Consider the following 18044-nt stretch of genomic DNA (forward strand, 5'->3'; position numbering starts at 1 on the left):
ACACACGTGGAACACTCTACACTGGCAGCAAAATAGTGCTTGAGATTCATCATGCACAAATCAGTTGATTTCAAGAGTTGCTAAGCTATTTATCTAACATTTACAGAGAACAAAAAATATGTCATGTACCCTATTAAAATAATTGTATTTATAATCAACATTTTCTCGTTTTATCTGTCATCTTGGATGGAGTTGACTTTAGGTAAGAGAGAGAGAGAGAGAGAGAGAGAGAGAGAGAGAGAGAGAGAGAGAGAGAGAGAGAGAGAGAGAGAGAGAGAGAGAACAAAACTAGGCTATATTTGCTAAGGGTTATTACATTCCCTGCTGGTCAGCATGAGTTTAATTAAAGACAGGACTGTTTATAGCCCAACCTACAAAGACACACAGGAGGCACAGAATTGATCGCTGTCTGGCTCCACACACACACACACACACACTACCAGAGCCGGACAGTAACGGAGTACATTTACTTGAGTACAGTACTTAAGTACAATTTTGAGGGATCTGTACTTTACTCGAGTATCATTTTTGGGGAGTACTCGTGACTTTACTCAAGTACATTTGAGAGGCAAATATTGTACTCTTTACTCCAATACATTTCTATCCATAACCGTGAGTACCCGAGTAAAAAAAAAAAAAAAGTAAAGAAAAATCTCAGAAACCCTCAATTTGTTGTTTCCCTCTCAAACGTGATTGGATTGTGCAGGCGCCACTGATTGGGACAGCCTATCAGCAATCACTTTCAGCTTTCCGCCAAAGTCAACTCCATGGTCAGATTTTATATTACACATTAATGTAAGCCAAGCATTTGGTTTGATGTTCTTGAGTATGTGGTGTGTTTAACACAGTCAGGTTCAAATGTGGCAGTGGCGTAGCCACGAGGGATTTCTGATTTCTTAAAAAAAAAACTTTAGGAGGCAAAATATATATTTTAACTGATTATGTGAATTACACTGCGCAAACCAAAGTAGGCTACTACCCAGCGAATGAAGAAGGGTTGGCGCTCAGTCTCCACAGTACATAAAATATTAATTTTGTTTTATTTTATTTTTCGGGTTTGCATTTATGAGTAAAAAACAATGTTATGGACGTGTTCTCCGTTACGGACGTGAGCGCTCTGAAAGCGGCATAAAAAATGCTTTAAAACTTTCACAGAGACATCAAACAGAAAACACAAAACCTTTCTTTAACCTGAATTTCGTTTTGCATTAATTGTATCTTAATTTGAATCAATGTTTCATCAACCAATTGCCTGGGTTTAATAAATAAGAAGTAAATAGCAGACGATAGATAAGAAACGGAGGCGCCGGTGCGTGAACTGGAGCTCGTCTCATAAATGAACCGAAACACAGTGTGGTAGCCTACTTGCCTCACATGTCTACTCTTAAACAGAAAAATTCAAAACGAAAGAAAACAGACTACAGACTGCTCTCTGCTTATGTAATCCGTATGAAATGTGCATTTCTCTCTGGCGCGTTCACTACTGAAGATCGCGAGTCAGCATCGTCAACTTCATCTAGTCGACATTGACAAAGAAAACACTTGTTTATTAACAAGTGTTAATTAATAAACAATTAAAATATCTCCTTGCTATATTTTACATATTCATAATCATTCCTTTTGCCGGTTCTTTGTGACAGCTTTTAGGTGCTTTATTGGCAGCGCCACCCTTACATGTGGTGTGTGTGTGTGTGTGTGTGTGTTGTCCCCGCATTTAAAGATGGGACCCCCCAAAAATTTAATTAAATTAAATAAAGCAACATGGTAAAAAGATGAAAATGACTTGATTTTACTTTCAATTCCTTTTACATTCTCCAAGGTATTAACATTAACATTTTTCATAACTCCATGTAGGACGTTTCTGTGCATAAATGTAAGCACTGTGGCAGTAGATTATGCAATATTTAGAAAATCTACTCTTGTACTCTTGATACTCAAGTACTTTTAAAAACAAGTACTTTAGTACTTTTACTTAAGTAGACATCTGAATGTAGTACTTTTACTTGTACTTGAGTAAAATTTAGCAAGGGGTATCTGTACTTTTACTCAAGTAAAAAAGCTCTGTACTCTGTCCGCCTCTGCACACTACATTATGTCATCAATAGCTACACAGCATTGACAGGAGAGAGCGTCTCTCTGCGTCAGGTTTTGCCTACATTATGGAAACTAAATGTGCACAAAAGTACCGGTAGGCCTAATAGTAAGTAACTTGAAATTTGCTTAAAATACATGCTAATTTTTGCGATTTCTGTGAAGGTTTAATCCCTAGCTCATTGTTAAAACAACTGAAGTCGATGGAAATTCCCCACCATGACTGAAAAACACGTGTGTTTATGGTCTGGAAAGCTGTGAAGCTGCATGCCAAGTTTCTCCCATCATAATGCTTTGCTGGCTAAACATCTATTAGCACGAACCGTCATTCGCTGGTAATATTGCAAAATATAATCCAAGATAAATATATGTAATGGGTCGGACTGTTTGCTGAAACATCGTCACAAGATCCCATTGTGATGGGGTTTTTGAAAGTGAAATCCGTCTGTTTTAAAATACATAATTCTGTTTTAATGTCACAATTTAGCTAATGGTGATTTATACTTTTACAGATAGTTACTAATTACTTCAGTGTCTCTGCTGACCTTTATGGCAGTTTTATGAGTTGTGATTTACCATCCCCATTCATGCATTATTGAATTTTTTATTTTATATCAAGGTCAAAGGATAGGTCATAGGCAGATCCATTGATTTAAGACAGAGAGGGACAATCATTCTAGTGGATTCTTATTTGCACATTCTATAAGACAGACAGAGCTATATAAAGTGTCTAGTGACACCAGCAAATACACACAATGCGACACTGTGGCCCTCTAGAGGAGAAATACAGTATCAAAATCAATCCCATATGCACTACCTTTTGAAGTTTTGCAAAACATGTACCGGTATATGCTTATGTTGTAATTTTAGGAATCGTTTCGTTAAAGTTATTCAGAACTAACTTTGCAAAAATATTTCCATCATGCCTGACAGAATGGGAATAAACAGCTAAAGTCAGCCACTGCTCCATGAAGGAGTGAATGTTTGTTTGCTACATGAAACTGGAGGTTAATTTTGAGAGATTTTTTTTTACCATCTGTCATTTTATCAGACCGGATGGAATGTTTTAGAATGAGACAAATCAACTTAATACCGCAAAACATCACAGAGCTGATCAAATCCATAGGCTACTTACTGAGGTTTGTGCTGTGAAATTCCCTCCGAAATTATGTCACTTCCTGTTGGATGATGTCATCAAGTAACTAGCCTTTTAAAAATTATATTACAAAAGACTTGACAGGATGGAAAGTGATATTAAGGACACAGGAAAAACCTGGTTAAATTGTATTATATTTCAGTGCATCATGACATCTGCTCAAAACAAAATTATTTAAAAATTCACCTCAATTTATTATGATTTTATGATAAAGTAAACTAATATGATTTTCACCTTTTAAAATGATGTGTAATATTTTTTGGAATTGATCAGCAATATAATGGTGGTTACATATTCAGTTTTTCTCTTAGTAATAAAACATACTGAATGGTCCTTAAAAACGACTGTAGGCCTACTATATTCGGTTGCACAAAATAAAAGTAGCCTATTGTTCACAATAATGCTGATAATAAAAGCTGCAGTTCGGCACTCTTCCCATATTCATGGAAAAGCTGGAAATGTAAGGTAATTTTAATATGCTTTCCATGAAGCCTAGTGTACTGTAGTGTGCATAAAGAAATATGAAGACGTCAGATTTGATTAATGAGGATGAAATAAAATAAAAACAGCTGTAGACTACAACTCTTTTAGAGCCCGTTCTCTTGTAATGCCTTTGGTTTTACTGAGAGTTGCTCATTGAAACATTTTCATTTACTGTAGAAATACAATTGAAATACAATAAATTGGCAGTGTGAGTATCAGCTCTTTAAAAAAAAAGTCAAATGCAGTTCATTTTTACCTTAAATTTGTATTCTATTATTTAAATGTACAATATACTAGGGACATCAGCATTGATTCAACAGTTAAATTAGCTTCAGAAAGCTTAAAGGTGAAATGTGTCAGTTCTGCACCACTAGTGGCATCAAATGAAAAAGATATAGGTTTGAGAAGCCCATGGCTCAACCAACCTAGCCAACAAAAATATGTTCTAAGAACGTTTTGCTAACGTTCCGATTAAGTTATGAAAACGTTATTTCTGAATGCTCTCAAAACGTTTAAAACGTTCAGTTTTTTAAAAAATGTGAACGTTAGAGAAAACATTAAAGGAATGTTGTCTCTGTTTTATCATTTTGCAAGTATCATGTGAACGTTCATTTTGAATGTTTTTAAGTATTAACGTAGATTGTTTCAGAAAAACAGTTCATGAATGATCTATAAACATTTTTTTTTGTGCTAATGTTTTAATAGCATTAAAGACCAGATAACTTTGAAAGAACATTCTATTAACAATCTCAGAAGAACGTTTGTTCATAACTTTGAGAGAACCTTGCGAGAACATTCTGAGAACATTCCCTGTTAGCTGTCAATTTTTTTCCCAATTATGTTTGGTGCTGCTATTGGCCCAGAAATTACACGCTTCACCTTTAATTTTACAGATGCTTTAGAGGCTGGTACAGTAGTAAAGGGTGAATACATGGATATGTGCTATGGATTACATTTGTTTAAATGCATTCAAAACTTACATGAACAGGTACAAAGACACAGACACCCACACAGTGTAGCATCGACAATCCCTCCCTGAACAAAAGTGACGCAAATAGAGGAGTCTTTACTGGAACACTGAATTAAATGGATTATGACTGCAAATGTACAAAGGTTCAGATGATCAGACCTGCATGAACATGATTTTCCAAGATATGCAAGAAGAACAAAGAACAAAAAGACAAAGACTCATTTCTGGAAGAGGGAATATTAAAACAACAGAGACAAAGAGAACAAAGTGTTGCGAATTTTGGAGATATATCTGAAATGCTTGGACCCTCCGTTTATTACAAACTGACATCATATGATAATATTGCAGAATGGAACTGTCTTCTGGCTATAGTTTTAGCAAGAAACAACAGAAGATTAGCAAACAGCTGTATGATACATCGTGTGAGTGTGTGTAGATGTTGTACATCCCGGTTAGAAGAGTTTGGCTTTCTTCTTCAGTTCATTGCGTTTCCACAGTGGTAACCTGTCGAATTCCTTAATTTCCATCCCAAAGATTTCAAAGAACATCTCTGGAGACAGGTGGCGCTAGAAATGCAGGTAAAAATTAATTAAAAAAGTATAAAAATCACTTGATTATATCATAATGCGGTGTTTTGTGATACATATGCTGTGAGCAATTACCTCTAGTCGGGTTCTGTCCACATCTCTGGGCAGTTTGGAGCGACCGCGGCTGGTTATCTTCAGCATTTCATATGGATATACCTTTAAAGGACACATCTCAATCAGTACAAAAATGCACAAACTTGTTTTAATTGTTTGAAATGTAGTCTAGGGTCAAATAAATCAGGAAAGCACAAAGGCCCGTTCACACCAAGAATGATAACTATAAAGATAACTCGGTAACACTTTAGATTACAGCCCGGAAAGTACTGTGTAATTAAAGCGATTTTACAGCATAACCTTCAGTAATTATAGTGTACCCATAACGTACTTACAATATAAGTATAAGGGAACAATATTTTAAGTTTGGGGAATAAAGGGGTATCGACCAGGAGAATTAAAAAACGATTTATACTGAAAGAATAGAACTAAGGGGTACTTATTCTACTATTATGATATAACAATCTTACATTTTGGGAGCAATTTAGCAAGAAGATACACTGCACACCTTTTTGAAAAATGGTAAACCAGTACATACTGTATAGGCTTTTTAAAGTAACAACAGATAACTTTTGCTCTCGGGGTCCCCCTACAGTTGGGAAACAGTATTGTCCTCTACTACTGTCATAAACTCTGTCATCCTACATGCACGTGCAATTGTTGACAACCAGGATAGCCCTGAACACTGTAGGAGGAGGTCACATGCAGGTGTTCTGCTTGCGTCGCGTGTGAAATGTCTTCATCCCAGGTACAGTAGCATATATTTCAGCATGTCATATGAATATAATTTCATGGGTTTTATTTTTTTTCTAACGACAAATGATCGCGATGCTCACGTTTACAAGCCAGCGTCATTATAGTAGCCTAGTCTATTGGTTACCGTTTTACTGAATCTATATGATACTTCAATGCAATGTTTGAGTGGTTGATAATAACCATATATCGTCAATATTATAATATCAAGCTACCATAAATGAATCTGCAAATTTTACAAATCGATTTGCATTATAGCTTGAGGCAAGACAAATAAACAAATATCACAGACATGTTAGGTATCCTAAAATATGATTTTATTAATAATCTTCCTCCTTTCTTTGTACATGTTGAGTAGAATACACTTTTTAGGTCAAACATTTGCTATTTGCATTTCATCGATTGCAAAGTTCAAATCAGAACGAGAATACTAGCGATAGCTAACCATCAAAAACTAGAATATCGTTTACTAGCTACCAGATTGATAATTCGCAATTACTCTAGCGAATTAGAGAGGTTAGAGAGAGGCATTCTTTTTTCGATGGGGGGTTCGATGCTCCCTGCACACGCAAGGTCTCTCGCTCGCTTTCTCTCTCTGCCGTCCGCGCGCGTTGGAGCACAGTCTCTGTCTCGCGTGCGCGCTCGCTCTAGATTCCGGGAGATTTGAACTAATTTGCGGTATAACTTGTCGATCACGAGTGGCTCAACAGGTAGAGATCTATAGATAAACTCATCTTTCAGGCATTTGACCGACCGGGTTGACAATTTAGCGTGAGAAACCGGGGGTGTGGCGTGTGAGCGTGTGAAACAAATCAAATGCGGGTGTCTCACGGCCAATGCGTGAGAGTTGGCAGCTCTGCAATGTTGATCCTCTTTCTGCCTTTAACGCGATCACTTTCTCTTTTTGCTTTGCTCCGATAAAACCTTTGCTTTCTTGTTTTTCTGTGCTGCTTCGGCCATGACTATAACATTTGGCTCGCAAGTCCGATTTTAAGGAAGTGGGGGGTGGTGGTGGAAGTGACGTATATGCCGTAAAGCAGTCGAATTTTGTAGTTCTCTTTGTTCGCCGGTTACTACCCGAAACCCGAAGTTTAAAAGTACGATTAAAAACGCTACAGACCCCATCAGGCTATGGCAGACGTGTCATTCAACCTATTGTAAGTCGATGTACCATCACAAGAGACTTGGAAATATATTATGAAGGTTGAAAAGTTACCTGTTGTTACTTTAAATAAAGTAATCTAAAAACGAAAACTATTGCAACTTTTGCTTAAAGTATATTTCCCAGTATTTAAAAATTATGTAAGCTCAAACTTAAACATCTGCACTTTTGCGATCAAAAAAGAAAAAGAAAAAGAAAAAAAAAAGTGTATAAATGCATAGATATGTACCCTGTCATTTTTAAAAAGCCTATACAGTATGTATTGGTACACAATTATTACAAAAAGGTACGCAGAGTATGTTCTTGCTAAATTGCTCCCAAATGTAAGATTGTTGTATCATAATAGTAGAATAAGTTCCCCTTAGTTCTATAATACTTACAGTATAAATATTTTTTTAATTCTCCTGGTTGTTACCCCTTTATTCCCCAAACTTAAAATATTGTTCCCTTATACTTAAATGCAAGTACTTATAGGTACACTATAATTACCGAAAGTTACACTGTAAATTCCTCTTAATTACACAGTACTTTCCGGGCTGTAATCTAAAGCGTTACCGATAACTCTATTAGCATCCACACCAGCGGACAATATCGTTCTGTTTATTGTAATCACGCTCCGCAGTTTTGCCTACTGCCGCTTTAAATGCTCAATGGATTCTGATTGGCTGTCATGTTTTTATCGTTCATCAGCTAGAAAAAGTCGTTCTGAAAATGACTCCAACGAAATCGGCTGTGTCCCAATTCAGAGGCTACTACGTTTAAAAGTGTAGTAAAAAATCCCTCTCTCTCAAAAAAATCCTTTCGTCACTGGCGCGCAATGAATGCTGGGGTAGGCAAGGCCGCGAAGGATCCATCTGTTGTATCCTTCATGTCACAGGAACAGAAAAAACGCATATTGAAGCCGCATTTGACCTTCGAAGGATACAGACTCTGAGTCGGGACGCAGATACAGTTTCTCTGTGCCATTATAGTTGTGCTGTGGACTCTGCTGTTCTTTTAGATTTAGAACTATAGAGCTTATGCGCCACAAAAATAAACGCGCAGCCATCTTTAGAATTTTGTCTTTGACCTTCCGTTTTTGCGGTTGCTCTGTATATTTATGTCGAAGAACAATTAGCTGGAATTACTTACTGTTGTGGTCAGAATTATTGGCACCCCTGGTAAATATGACCAAAGATGGCTATACAAATAAATCTGCATTGTTTATCCTTTTGATCTTTCATTCTTTTTTTTTTTTTTTTAATCTCACCTTTCATTGAAGTAAAATAATTGAAAGTTGGGGGAAAATCACCAAAACACGTTGGCCACAATTATTGGCACCCCTAGAATTTTTTATGAGTAAAATATCTCTGAAGTATATTCCCATTAATATAAACTTTTTTAGCACACCAGGGTGACTAGGAACATGAAATTGTCTATCTATGACTTCTTGCACATCAGACTTCATATAGTTCTGATGTGCAGCAAAAGATTGTTGAGCTTCACAAAATAAAAAAGTGTCTGTAAGAAAATAGCTAAAGCATTGAAAATTCCCATTTCCACCATCAGAGTAATAATTAAGAAGTTCCAATCAACTAAAGATGTTACTTAATTGTGTCTATATTGTCTAAATTGGTGAAAACAGAGATAAAAAGTACCCCATGCCCCACGGTTAAATATAGCGCTGGATCTTATATGTTGTGGGCCTATTTTTCTGCTGGAGGTCCTGGACATCTTGTTCAGATACACGGTATCATGGATTCTAGCAAATACCAACAGATAAAAGAAAATCAAAACCTGACTGCCTCTGCTAGAAATCTTATAATGGGCCGTGGTTGGATCTTCCATCAGGACAATGATCCAAAACAAACATCAAAATCAACACAAAAATGGGTCCATGACCGTCCCAGTCCCCTAAACTGAACCCTATCGAAAATGCATGGGGTGAACTGAGGAGAAGAAGCACCAGCATGAACTTGTGAATCTGAAGGATCTGTAGAGATTCTGTATGGAGGAATGCTCTCTGGTCTCTTGTCAGGTGTTCTCCAAACTCATCAGGCATTATAGGAGAAGACTCAGAGCTGTTATATTGGCAAAAAGAGGTTGCAAAATGTATTCAATGGGTGCCAATAATTATGGCCAACATGTTTTGGAGAAAAACATTTATTTCATAATGTGATATTCCCTCCATTTTCATTTTTACTTCAATGAAAGGTTTGATTTTTGCAAACATTTTTGAATGAAAGATCAAAAGATTATTTGTACAGCCACCTTTGATCATATTTACCAAGGGTGCCAGTAATTCTGACCACTTACTGTATTGTAGAGTTAACGAAAGTTATCCTGAGCTTTGTAATGTTTGAAGCGAATGTCATAACAAATGCCAGTAGACCGGAAAGATTTTAAAACGAGCGGTTCATTCATGAATCCATAAGATCTTACCTTCATGAAATACAAACCGGAAGACAGAACACAATGAGGCCAAAGCTGAAAAGGAGCGGGACTACATAAGGTCTATATCTTTATCGTTATAGCTATCGTCCTTGGTGTGAATGGCCCTTAAATCCGGCTGTAGTACCATTACATCCAAGTACTTTCTTGGACGTTAAGCAGCCTAATAATTGAACTCGTATTCAATACCAGATAATGTTTTGCTAGTTTAATGTGTTACACTTGCTTTTGGTTCCAGCATGTTAGGCATAGACACTCCTCTGTCCATTCTAGTGGCTGTGCGGTGGCCATCATGCATGGCCTAGAAACAAATCATAGACAGAGTGAGAACATGAAGCTACTTTAATGAGCCATGACAGCTGTTTCTTTCCATTTTAATTCACATAATGTTGTTTGAATGAGTATGAGCATGTAGAAGATATTATTTTTTAAAGAATAGGGTATACAACGGGGCTAAATGCGCCTTTGATTTTATTTTCCTCTAAACCTTGCACAAAAACTTGCCACAGCACTTTCCAAAACATCTGCTTTTCACAATGCAAGTGGATTTTTGGCTGATCCTTGATGCAATCTGCACTATACTTTGAACTAATATCTGATGTTTTTTACAATGTTGTAGATTTAAGTAGAAAATGAGAATTGCTAAAACCATTGAATATATTTTGAGACAAAGGTCTTGTTAATGATTTTCAGTTTTGTTCAAGGTAATTAAAAAAAAACAGTTTTTCAATAACGGAAGAATATGTAAACGTATGGTATTTGTGGCAAAAGTCACCATGATAATAAACAGCTGGCTGACTTTTCCATTTGTTGACATGACATGGTTAGATTCAGATGGTAAATAGGTTGGCTGTCCACCTTAGAGATAATGGTAACACTTTACAATAAGGTTAATTTATTAAACATTAGTTAATGTATTAACTAACATGAACTAACCATGAGCAATACATTTGTTACTGTTTTTGTTAATCTTTGTTAACGTTAGTTAATACAAATCCAGCTGTTTACTGTTTGTTCATGTTAGTTCACAGTGCATTAACTAATGTTAACAATATTTTAATAATGTATTAGTAAATGTTGAAATTAACATTAACAAAGATGAATAAATGCTGAAGAAGTATTGTTCATTCTTAGTTAATGTTAACTAATGTAGTTAACTAATGAACCTTATTGTAAAGTGTTACCGAGATAATCAACATATTTATAATGAAACCATCATATTTAAAAAATATGCTATTAATCATATCATATAATAAACTATAATTTATTGTTACTACTGTAAATCTATATTTAATTATTATGGGATCTCCTTCAATGCTTTCAGAATGTTTACTTTTTTAAATAATTTGGTTTCTATAATTTTAAAATATATTTCCATATTATTCAATTATTTATTGAACAAAAATGAATTGTTTAATTTATCAAAATAAACAGAAAATAGTACACACTTTGCTAAAGTGATTGTTTTGAACAATTATTAACTTAGAAATTATTAAAAACATTATTTTAGCTAAAGTATTTGTATAAATAATGTGTGCATTTTACCCTGTGTGTGGGCTAAAAGGCCCACCTTGCCACCTCATACATTTATAAGATTTGTAAACAAAACAAACCACTTTTAGGATTTATTTCACACAAAATCTGTTGCTCCATAAATGTTCAATACAAATACATCTTTTTCTGCAATCATACACTATGAGAGTAGTGAAAAGCACATTTTTCTTAAGGTGTGCCTTTGGCCCTGTTGTACCCTATTTTACATATCAGTTATAAGAAAGCAATAAGGATAAATGAAAACAGAGTGATTCCAAGAGGTAATCATATCTACGTACCTGAAACTCTGTTAAGAAGAAAATAAAAAAAGATTTGTTTTTATTTTCATTCATTAAAATGACCAACATGAGAATTATTCATATGCATTTATACTACTTCCATAATACATAGACCAAAACATATTTGACTATTATTTGCTATCATTACATGTTCCTATATGTGACCCTGGACCACAAAACCAGTCACATGGGTCCATTATTTTTCAATTGACATGTATACATCATCTGAAAGCTGAATAAATAAGCTTTCCATTGATGTATGGAATATTTGGCTGAGATACAACTATTTGAAAATTTGGAATCTGAGGGTGCAAAAAAATCGAAACATTGAGAAAATTGCCTTTAAAATTGTCCATTTACTGCATTCACTCACAAAAATAAATGTTTTATATATTTACGGTAGGAAATTTACAAAATATCTTCATGAAACATGATTTTTACTTAATATCCTAATGATTTTTGGCAAAAAAAATAAAATAAAAACCATTAATTTTGACCCATACAAAGTATTGTTAGCTATTGCCACAAATATACCTGTGCTTCTTGTGTGACTGGTTTTGTGATCCAGGGTCACATATGTAATTTAAGTTAAACTAAATAAAGAGACAGATAAACGAACCTCTCATCCCACCGCACACGTCCCCATAACTGTTATACTGTGTAAAATCAGTCGACTGAGGCTGAAAAAAAAAAAAAAAACACACATTAGAAACAGACAAAATGGGTTGAATACACTGTAAAAAAAAAAAAAAAAAAAAAAAAAATATATATATATATAATAATAATGGTGTTGAATTTAGTTTGACAAAATTTTAACTCAGAAACGACTAATACATTTCTCAAACGGAAAGTAACACAATGAAAGTATACAAACTGAAAGAGTATTTTCTTGTAAAAAGTACTCCAATAATCTTTGTTTCATTTACAACTTTAAATATAATTTAACAGTTAATAATTTTACAGTGTAATATCTCTTTAATCAATATATTACATTACATTATATTATGATTAATAAGTAATGTCCCACAGATTCCTCCAAAGAAAGGATCTTACCCGATGCAGTCCATTCCGCCCGTATCCAGGCAGTGAGCCTGATTTAGACGGTGAACTTTGATCTGCAATTGTAATAACATAGTATACATTCACCATGAAACAATTGGGTCCAATAATATTTACTGTATATATATTATTCCTTTTAAAATGTATTTTTAAATATATGTAGTATACATTTCATTCCATTAATCCTGATTCCTTAAATTCAAATTCTGCATCCTATTTACTACCTCAATAAAAATCAGAACATGAATGTCTAGTTTGCAATCTATTGTACTGAGGAGCATTACTGCTTCCATGCTCGTAGCGTTGTGCCGATTGACTCCGTTCATGACTCTCTCGGATCTTCTCTTTCTCCATCTCCTCTTTGAGGATCATTTTCCCCAAACCAGATTGGATCTGGAATCAGAAACATGAAGCCATTTAGACAGGAACAAGTTCTAGAGCTGCTCTCTGTGTTGCATCATTCTTTCAGTTCCTGACCTTGTTGAGATGTTCCTCCTGAATCTGTCTGCGTTTCTGAAGCTCCTCCTCATCCTCCTCTCTTGACCTTCTCCACCCGTCTGTTCCTGAGCAGCACAACGACAACAAAAACACCTTAGTGGGACACAGTCACAGACACAAACACCTGAAATCAAGGATGGAGGGGAGAGCTAATGTAAAAGACAGTAGAAAGACAGTCTATGCCAGAAATTCTGCAGTCTTTAATCTGTTTTTATATAAAGGAAACACATTTTACATTCGGTATTTATACTTCCTGATAGAACAGACATGAAATGATCACTTGTGTATTACATCAAGACAGACGATTACACAGTAACACATGGACAGAAAGACAACACAGACGTTTGAAGTCAATCTCAGTGTTCGGTTTTAACGTTTTTTTAACGTTACACTATTCTTTTTTTTATGCCAATCCAGCACCAAAAGCTGTTTTAATGCGATAATACAATAATTTGAAACACAATGATAAACAAACTTTACAGTACTGCAAGAAAAAGGTACTCTATATAAGATTTCAATTTGATATTGAATATTAAACTATTAATCAGGAAGAAGCAACTTACTACTTACTAGCATTTACTGCATCTACGTCTACAATTCTTCTATATGTTAATAAATCTGCTTTAAATCTTGAGGGCAAGGTTGTAGTTCCCACAGTACCTAGGGCAGCATGGGAGATCGGCAAGGACCAGCAGTCTGTCTCTATCATTGCTGGGTAGTCGGGACCAGGGGCGTACGCTGAGGGGAATTTGGCCGATTTGATGATGTCATCAGCAGACTTGCTCTGGGCTGCAAAGGCAGCTGAATCTAGATCAATAAACCGGGGGAGCTGGACCATCAGTGTGGCTACACCAACATCTAACCAACAGATAGCAGAAAAACCACCTGCTGCAAGCCATTTGTGGCATAAGAGTTTAAGGCCTCTCCTCATTCACATTCACAATGCTACTATAGAGACTATTGGTTGTTTGCTTGCATGCTAAACATGCACATCTACAATTATAAATCACTCAGCCAAAATAAGCCATGCAGGAATCTGACAAACAATCACTGGCTTCAGAACACATTGCATTTAAAGGGGTCATATCACAAAGAATCCGATACAGTGATAGTCAGAAGTAAAAATGCTCTCCCTGATGGAAAAAAGAAAACTGAAACAAAGCTGGGGGAAGGGGGGGGGGGGACTCTTGTTCTAAATTTACTGACATCAGACCAATTAAAGGTGCAGTAAGCGATTTCTGAGAAACGCTGTTGAAAGTGGATCGGACCGAGCACCAAGACACATTTGTAGCCAATCAGCAGTAAGGGGCGTGTCCACTCTTTAGGGGGGAGGTGCCTGTGTTGCATAGCGTGTACGTTAATGTGGGGGCAGAGCTATCTATCGATCCATCCATCCATCCATCCATCCATCCATCCATCCATCCATCCATCCATCCATCCATCCATCCATCCATCCATCCATCCATCCATCCATCCATCCATCCGTGTGTAGCACCTGCCGCTCTGCATGTGACTCCAAATGATCCTAACATTAGAAACAAGCGGCTGAAGTTTATTTTTAACAAGATCCCTGACCATTTTATGCTGATCTTAATATAATTAAGACACTTTTCATTGCAGATTGTAAAAATTAAAAATAAATTGTGTCAACTTATAGGGCCCTATCTTGCACTCGACGCAAATGACTTTGTACACTGATGCATGTATCATTCCTATTTTGCACCCGCGCAAAGCGGACTTTTCCCTCCACAGACGCACGTCGGTTAACTAAGAAATACACTTGCGCTCCCCGGGGCGGTTCAGCGCAAAGAGGAGGCGTGTTCCGGTGCAAACTTTCCCTCATGCTATTTTGCTGTTCTATAAAACAATTGCGCCACTGACCAGAAAAAACCTAGTCTAAAGTCAGTGGCGCGTTGCGCGTTGTTCATTATGCTATTTTAAGGGCGCATGCTTGGCCATAATCAATGTAGCGTGTGCACAACACGCATACGATTCTCTCATCTAAGCAGCAGTTTTCATTTTTGCAAATCATACATTATTACGATAGATAGATAGATAGATAGATAGATAGATAGATAGATAGATAGATAGATAGATAGATAGATAGATAGATAGATAGATAGATAGATAGATAGACAATTTATTATAAAAACATGTAGCTTACACATTTACCCAAATTATCATACGCCTGTTTAACAGAAGTTAATTTGGGTGGGTTTCTCAAACTTTCTCCATCCCCAATGTCACTTCTCTGACGAGAACGCTGCTCTCCTCGGCTGTGAACCGCTCCTGGCGCGCGCCTGGCAAATCCGCCGTTATAATAGGAATCCGCTTTAGAACAAGCGCGCCTGCTCTTAAAGGGAATGTGAGATGACGCTCTGATTGGTTTATTTCACGTTACGCCCAAACCACACCTATGAATAATGAAGCTACTTCAGGCCAACCCCTTTTAGATTTGCGCCAGGCGCAAGAGGCATTTATCCCGCCGGGAAAATAGCAACAGCGCCGGGATCCGCCCACAAAGTTACTTGCGCTTTACGCTTTGACACTTGCGTTTCAGATCGTTAAAATAGGGCCCATAATGTTTTGGCACCGATATTGTATTATAAGTGGACCTCAGAGAGAGAAAAAAAACTATATTGTGTGATATGACCCATTTAAATAGCAATAAACTTAGGCCCCGTCCACACTACTGCGTTTTCGTTTAAAAACGGAGAATTAAAACGAATACGATCTCCGTCCACACCAGCGTTTTATCTGCGTATTAGAATTGATCTCCGTCCACATTAAAATGCCTGAAAACGCGGATCACGTGACCACTCACCAACACTGGGCATGCGCGTGCCGGTGTAAACAGGAAACGGATTGACATGTGATGGGTGGCTGACGAATCAGGGAAGGATACGTCATGACTGATGACACCCAATCATAGAGGCGAGCGTGAGCCTCTACTACGTCATCGTTTCTAAAGTCCTCCGTTTTGTCCCGTCTTCGCTAAAACGCCCTCCGGAGATTCAAAACGCAAAACGGATCGGCAGCGTTTCTAAACTTCTCCGTTTTAGGTCTTCGTTTTTTCCGTTTTAGTCTGGGCGGGAGGTGCAAACGTAGCAAAAGGTCTCCGTTTTTAAACGAAAACGCAGTAGTGTGGACGTGGCCTTAAGATTTGGCCTATTTATTTACTTTTTTTCAATGCTTGGTGATAAACAATACTCGAGTATCAGCAACAAGCTGTCAATGTAATAATTATTTAAAAAAAATAACAGATGTTACTTGCATGACTTTACATGTTTGGTAATACGCGGTCACTAAATAAATTAGCAGATACTAACTTATGCAGAACTAACTTAAAAATCGTGCAATTTTTTTGTGCAAGTTTTGTTATTGATGAATATGAATGAAAGCTATTCAGGCACTCATCAGAAGACGCTTTAATGATGATTGATTGATCGGTTGGTTGATTTATATTTATAGTGAAATGAGCTCAGTTGAGAAGACTTCAAACAATACTTACATGTTAACATTGAGGTGGTGTTAAATGGCACACAAGCAGATATTAATGAGGTGGAGGGACTCACAGTTTCCAAACGAAAACAGACAAACAAAACACAGAATTATGGAAAAGTGACATACAAACCATACACAGTCATGGAGTGAAATATTCTGAAATTCCATGACCTTAAGATTTTTTCTCAATAAGAATTTCCGACCCTTGCTGAGGTTACCACTGAACTGTTAAGATTTGTTTCTTCATCGATAAGGCCGTAGAAATGCCCTGCTGTTGTGAGCCAAGCAGCATTAAAGGGAACATGAACGTGCCTGTATATTCAGTATGCTGTTTTAAATGTCATGCAGATGCTGAATAAGATTGTGTAAACTGACTTGAACAGTAAACAGAACAGCTAGTTGCTCCACATGAGTGCTTTAATCCTTGCAATGATAGAACTGTCTAGCCATTTTAAATAAGTAAAGTAATTAAGTAAAAATAGGCAAGCATTTTAAGAACTAGTTCACTCAGAGATGCAATCTTCACAATGCAATGCTTAAAAACAGTGATTCCCAACCAGGGGTGCACATTCTTAAACATCGCCATTTTGCTGTGTTAAACTTGTAAGTTATCCTCCTATAAGTTACATCTTCTCATAAAAAATTGTACCAATGACAGTGTATTTTCCCTTCAGTGATATTTTCTACTTGAGCTTCAATAGCATTTCAATTTCAACATACAAAGAGTGCATATTACTTTAAATTTGTTAAATGTTCTACCCAAGTTTCACTTTATCATTAGGTCTTTCTCAGATAATCTTTTTCTTATCTTCTCAAACTCCTCAAACCAACAAATTAGCTCAGGAGTTTCGCTGAAAAAAAAGAGAGGATCGGAACATGGCTAGAAAGTGATAATTAAGGCCATTAAAGGCAGTTAAAAGGTTTGGTGTTTGTGACGGGTGTGATAGTACCTTAAAGGGTTAGTTCACCCAAAAATGAATTAACACTTTGAAGGCCCAGAAAGGTAGGAAAGACACGAACGCGCGTCGGAAATGTATTCTCCTTGCTTCATAAATTTAAGGTTGAACCAATGTTGTCACATGGACTATTTTAACGATGCCTTTCCTACCTTTCTGGGCCTTCAAAGTGTTAATTAAATAGCTGTCAATGGAGCCCCCCAATTAATGACAGAATTTTCATTTTTGGGTGAACTATCCCTTTAAGATGGGGCTGTGTGAGTCCATATATCACAAATTGGTTGGGAAACACTGCTTTAGTATTATAAATCAATAGGCATGTGTCCAAATCTAATTTCCTATCATTCATCAATGTAAAAGTTAATGTGTTGACCTCAAAGATTCTGAATGACTATACCATGCTGTTTGTAGATAGGGGGTTTTCTGTAGATGTTTACTCCTTGATCTGAAAGAAAGGAAAAAGTAAATGTTTAAAATTTTAATTCTTGATATCTGAGTTACTGGGTTTT

At 36.4% G+C, this 18044-nt stretch overlaps 1 protein-coding gene across 13 annotated transcripts in view; it reads right to left on the reverse strand.

The window, feature by feature from the left end:
- Nucleotides 1–4598: 4598 nt before the first annotated feature.
- The window catches only part of ablim1a (actin binding LIM protein 1a), a 56476-nt gene continuing 43030 nt past the window's right edge, over nucleotides 4599–18044 (reverse strand). For 7 of the 13 annotated variants that reach the window (XM_056248264.1, XM_056248262.1, XM_056248260.1 and 4 more), the window contains 6 exons: nucleotides 17933–17980; nucleotides 13736–13882; nucleotides 13055–13140; nucleotides 12862–12970; nucleotides 12572–12633; nucleotides 12042–12198 (listed from right to left, as the gene is read on the reverse strand). In XM_056248264.1, the coding sequence (XP_056104239.1) occupies nucleotides 12112–12198; nucleotides 12572–12633; nucleotides 12862–12970; nucleotides 13055–13140; nucleotides 13736–13882; nucleotides 17933–17980 (539 nt within the window). In that variant the 3' untranslated portion in view covers nucleotides 12042–12111. Of the gene's footprint in view, nucleotides 5267–5362; nucleotides 5444–9912; nucleotides 9988–11518; nucleotides 11527–12041; nucleotides 12199–12571; nucleotides 12634–12848; nucleotides 12971–13054; nucleotides 13141–13735; nucleotides 13883–17932; nucleotides 17981–18044 lie in introns of those variants that run through there. The other 6 variants (XM_056248261.1, XM_056248258.1, XM_056248267.1 and 3 more) reach the window with 4 other exon arrangements.

The sequence above is a fragment of the Rhinichthys klamathensis genome, unplaced genomic scaffold (genome assembly GCF_029890125.1).
Source record: "Rhinichthys klamathensis goyatoka isolate OS25496 unplaced genomic scaffold, OSU_Roscu_1.1 h1tg000053l_1, whole genome shotgun sequence".
Classification (NCBI taxonomy): Eukaryota; Metazoa; Chordata; class Actinopteri; order Cypriniformes; family Leuciscidae; genus Rhinichthys; species Rhinichthys klamathensis.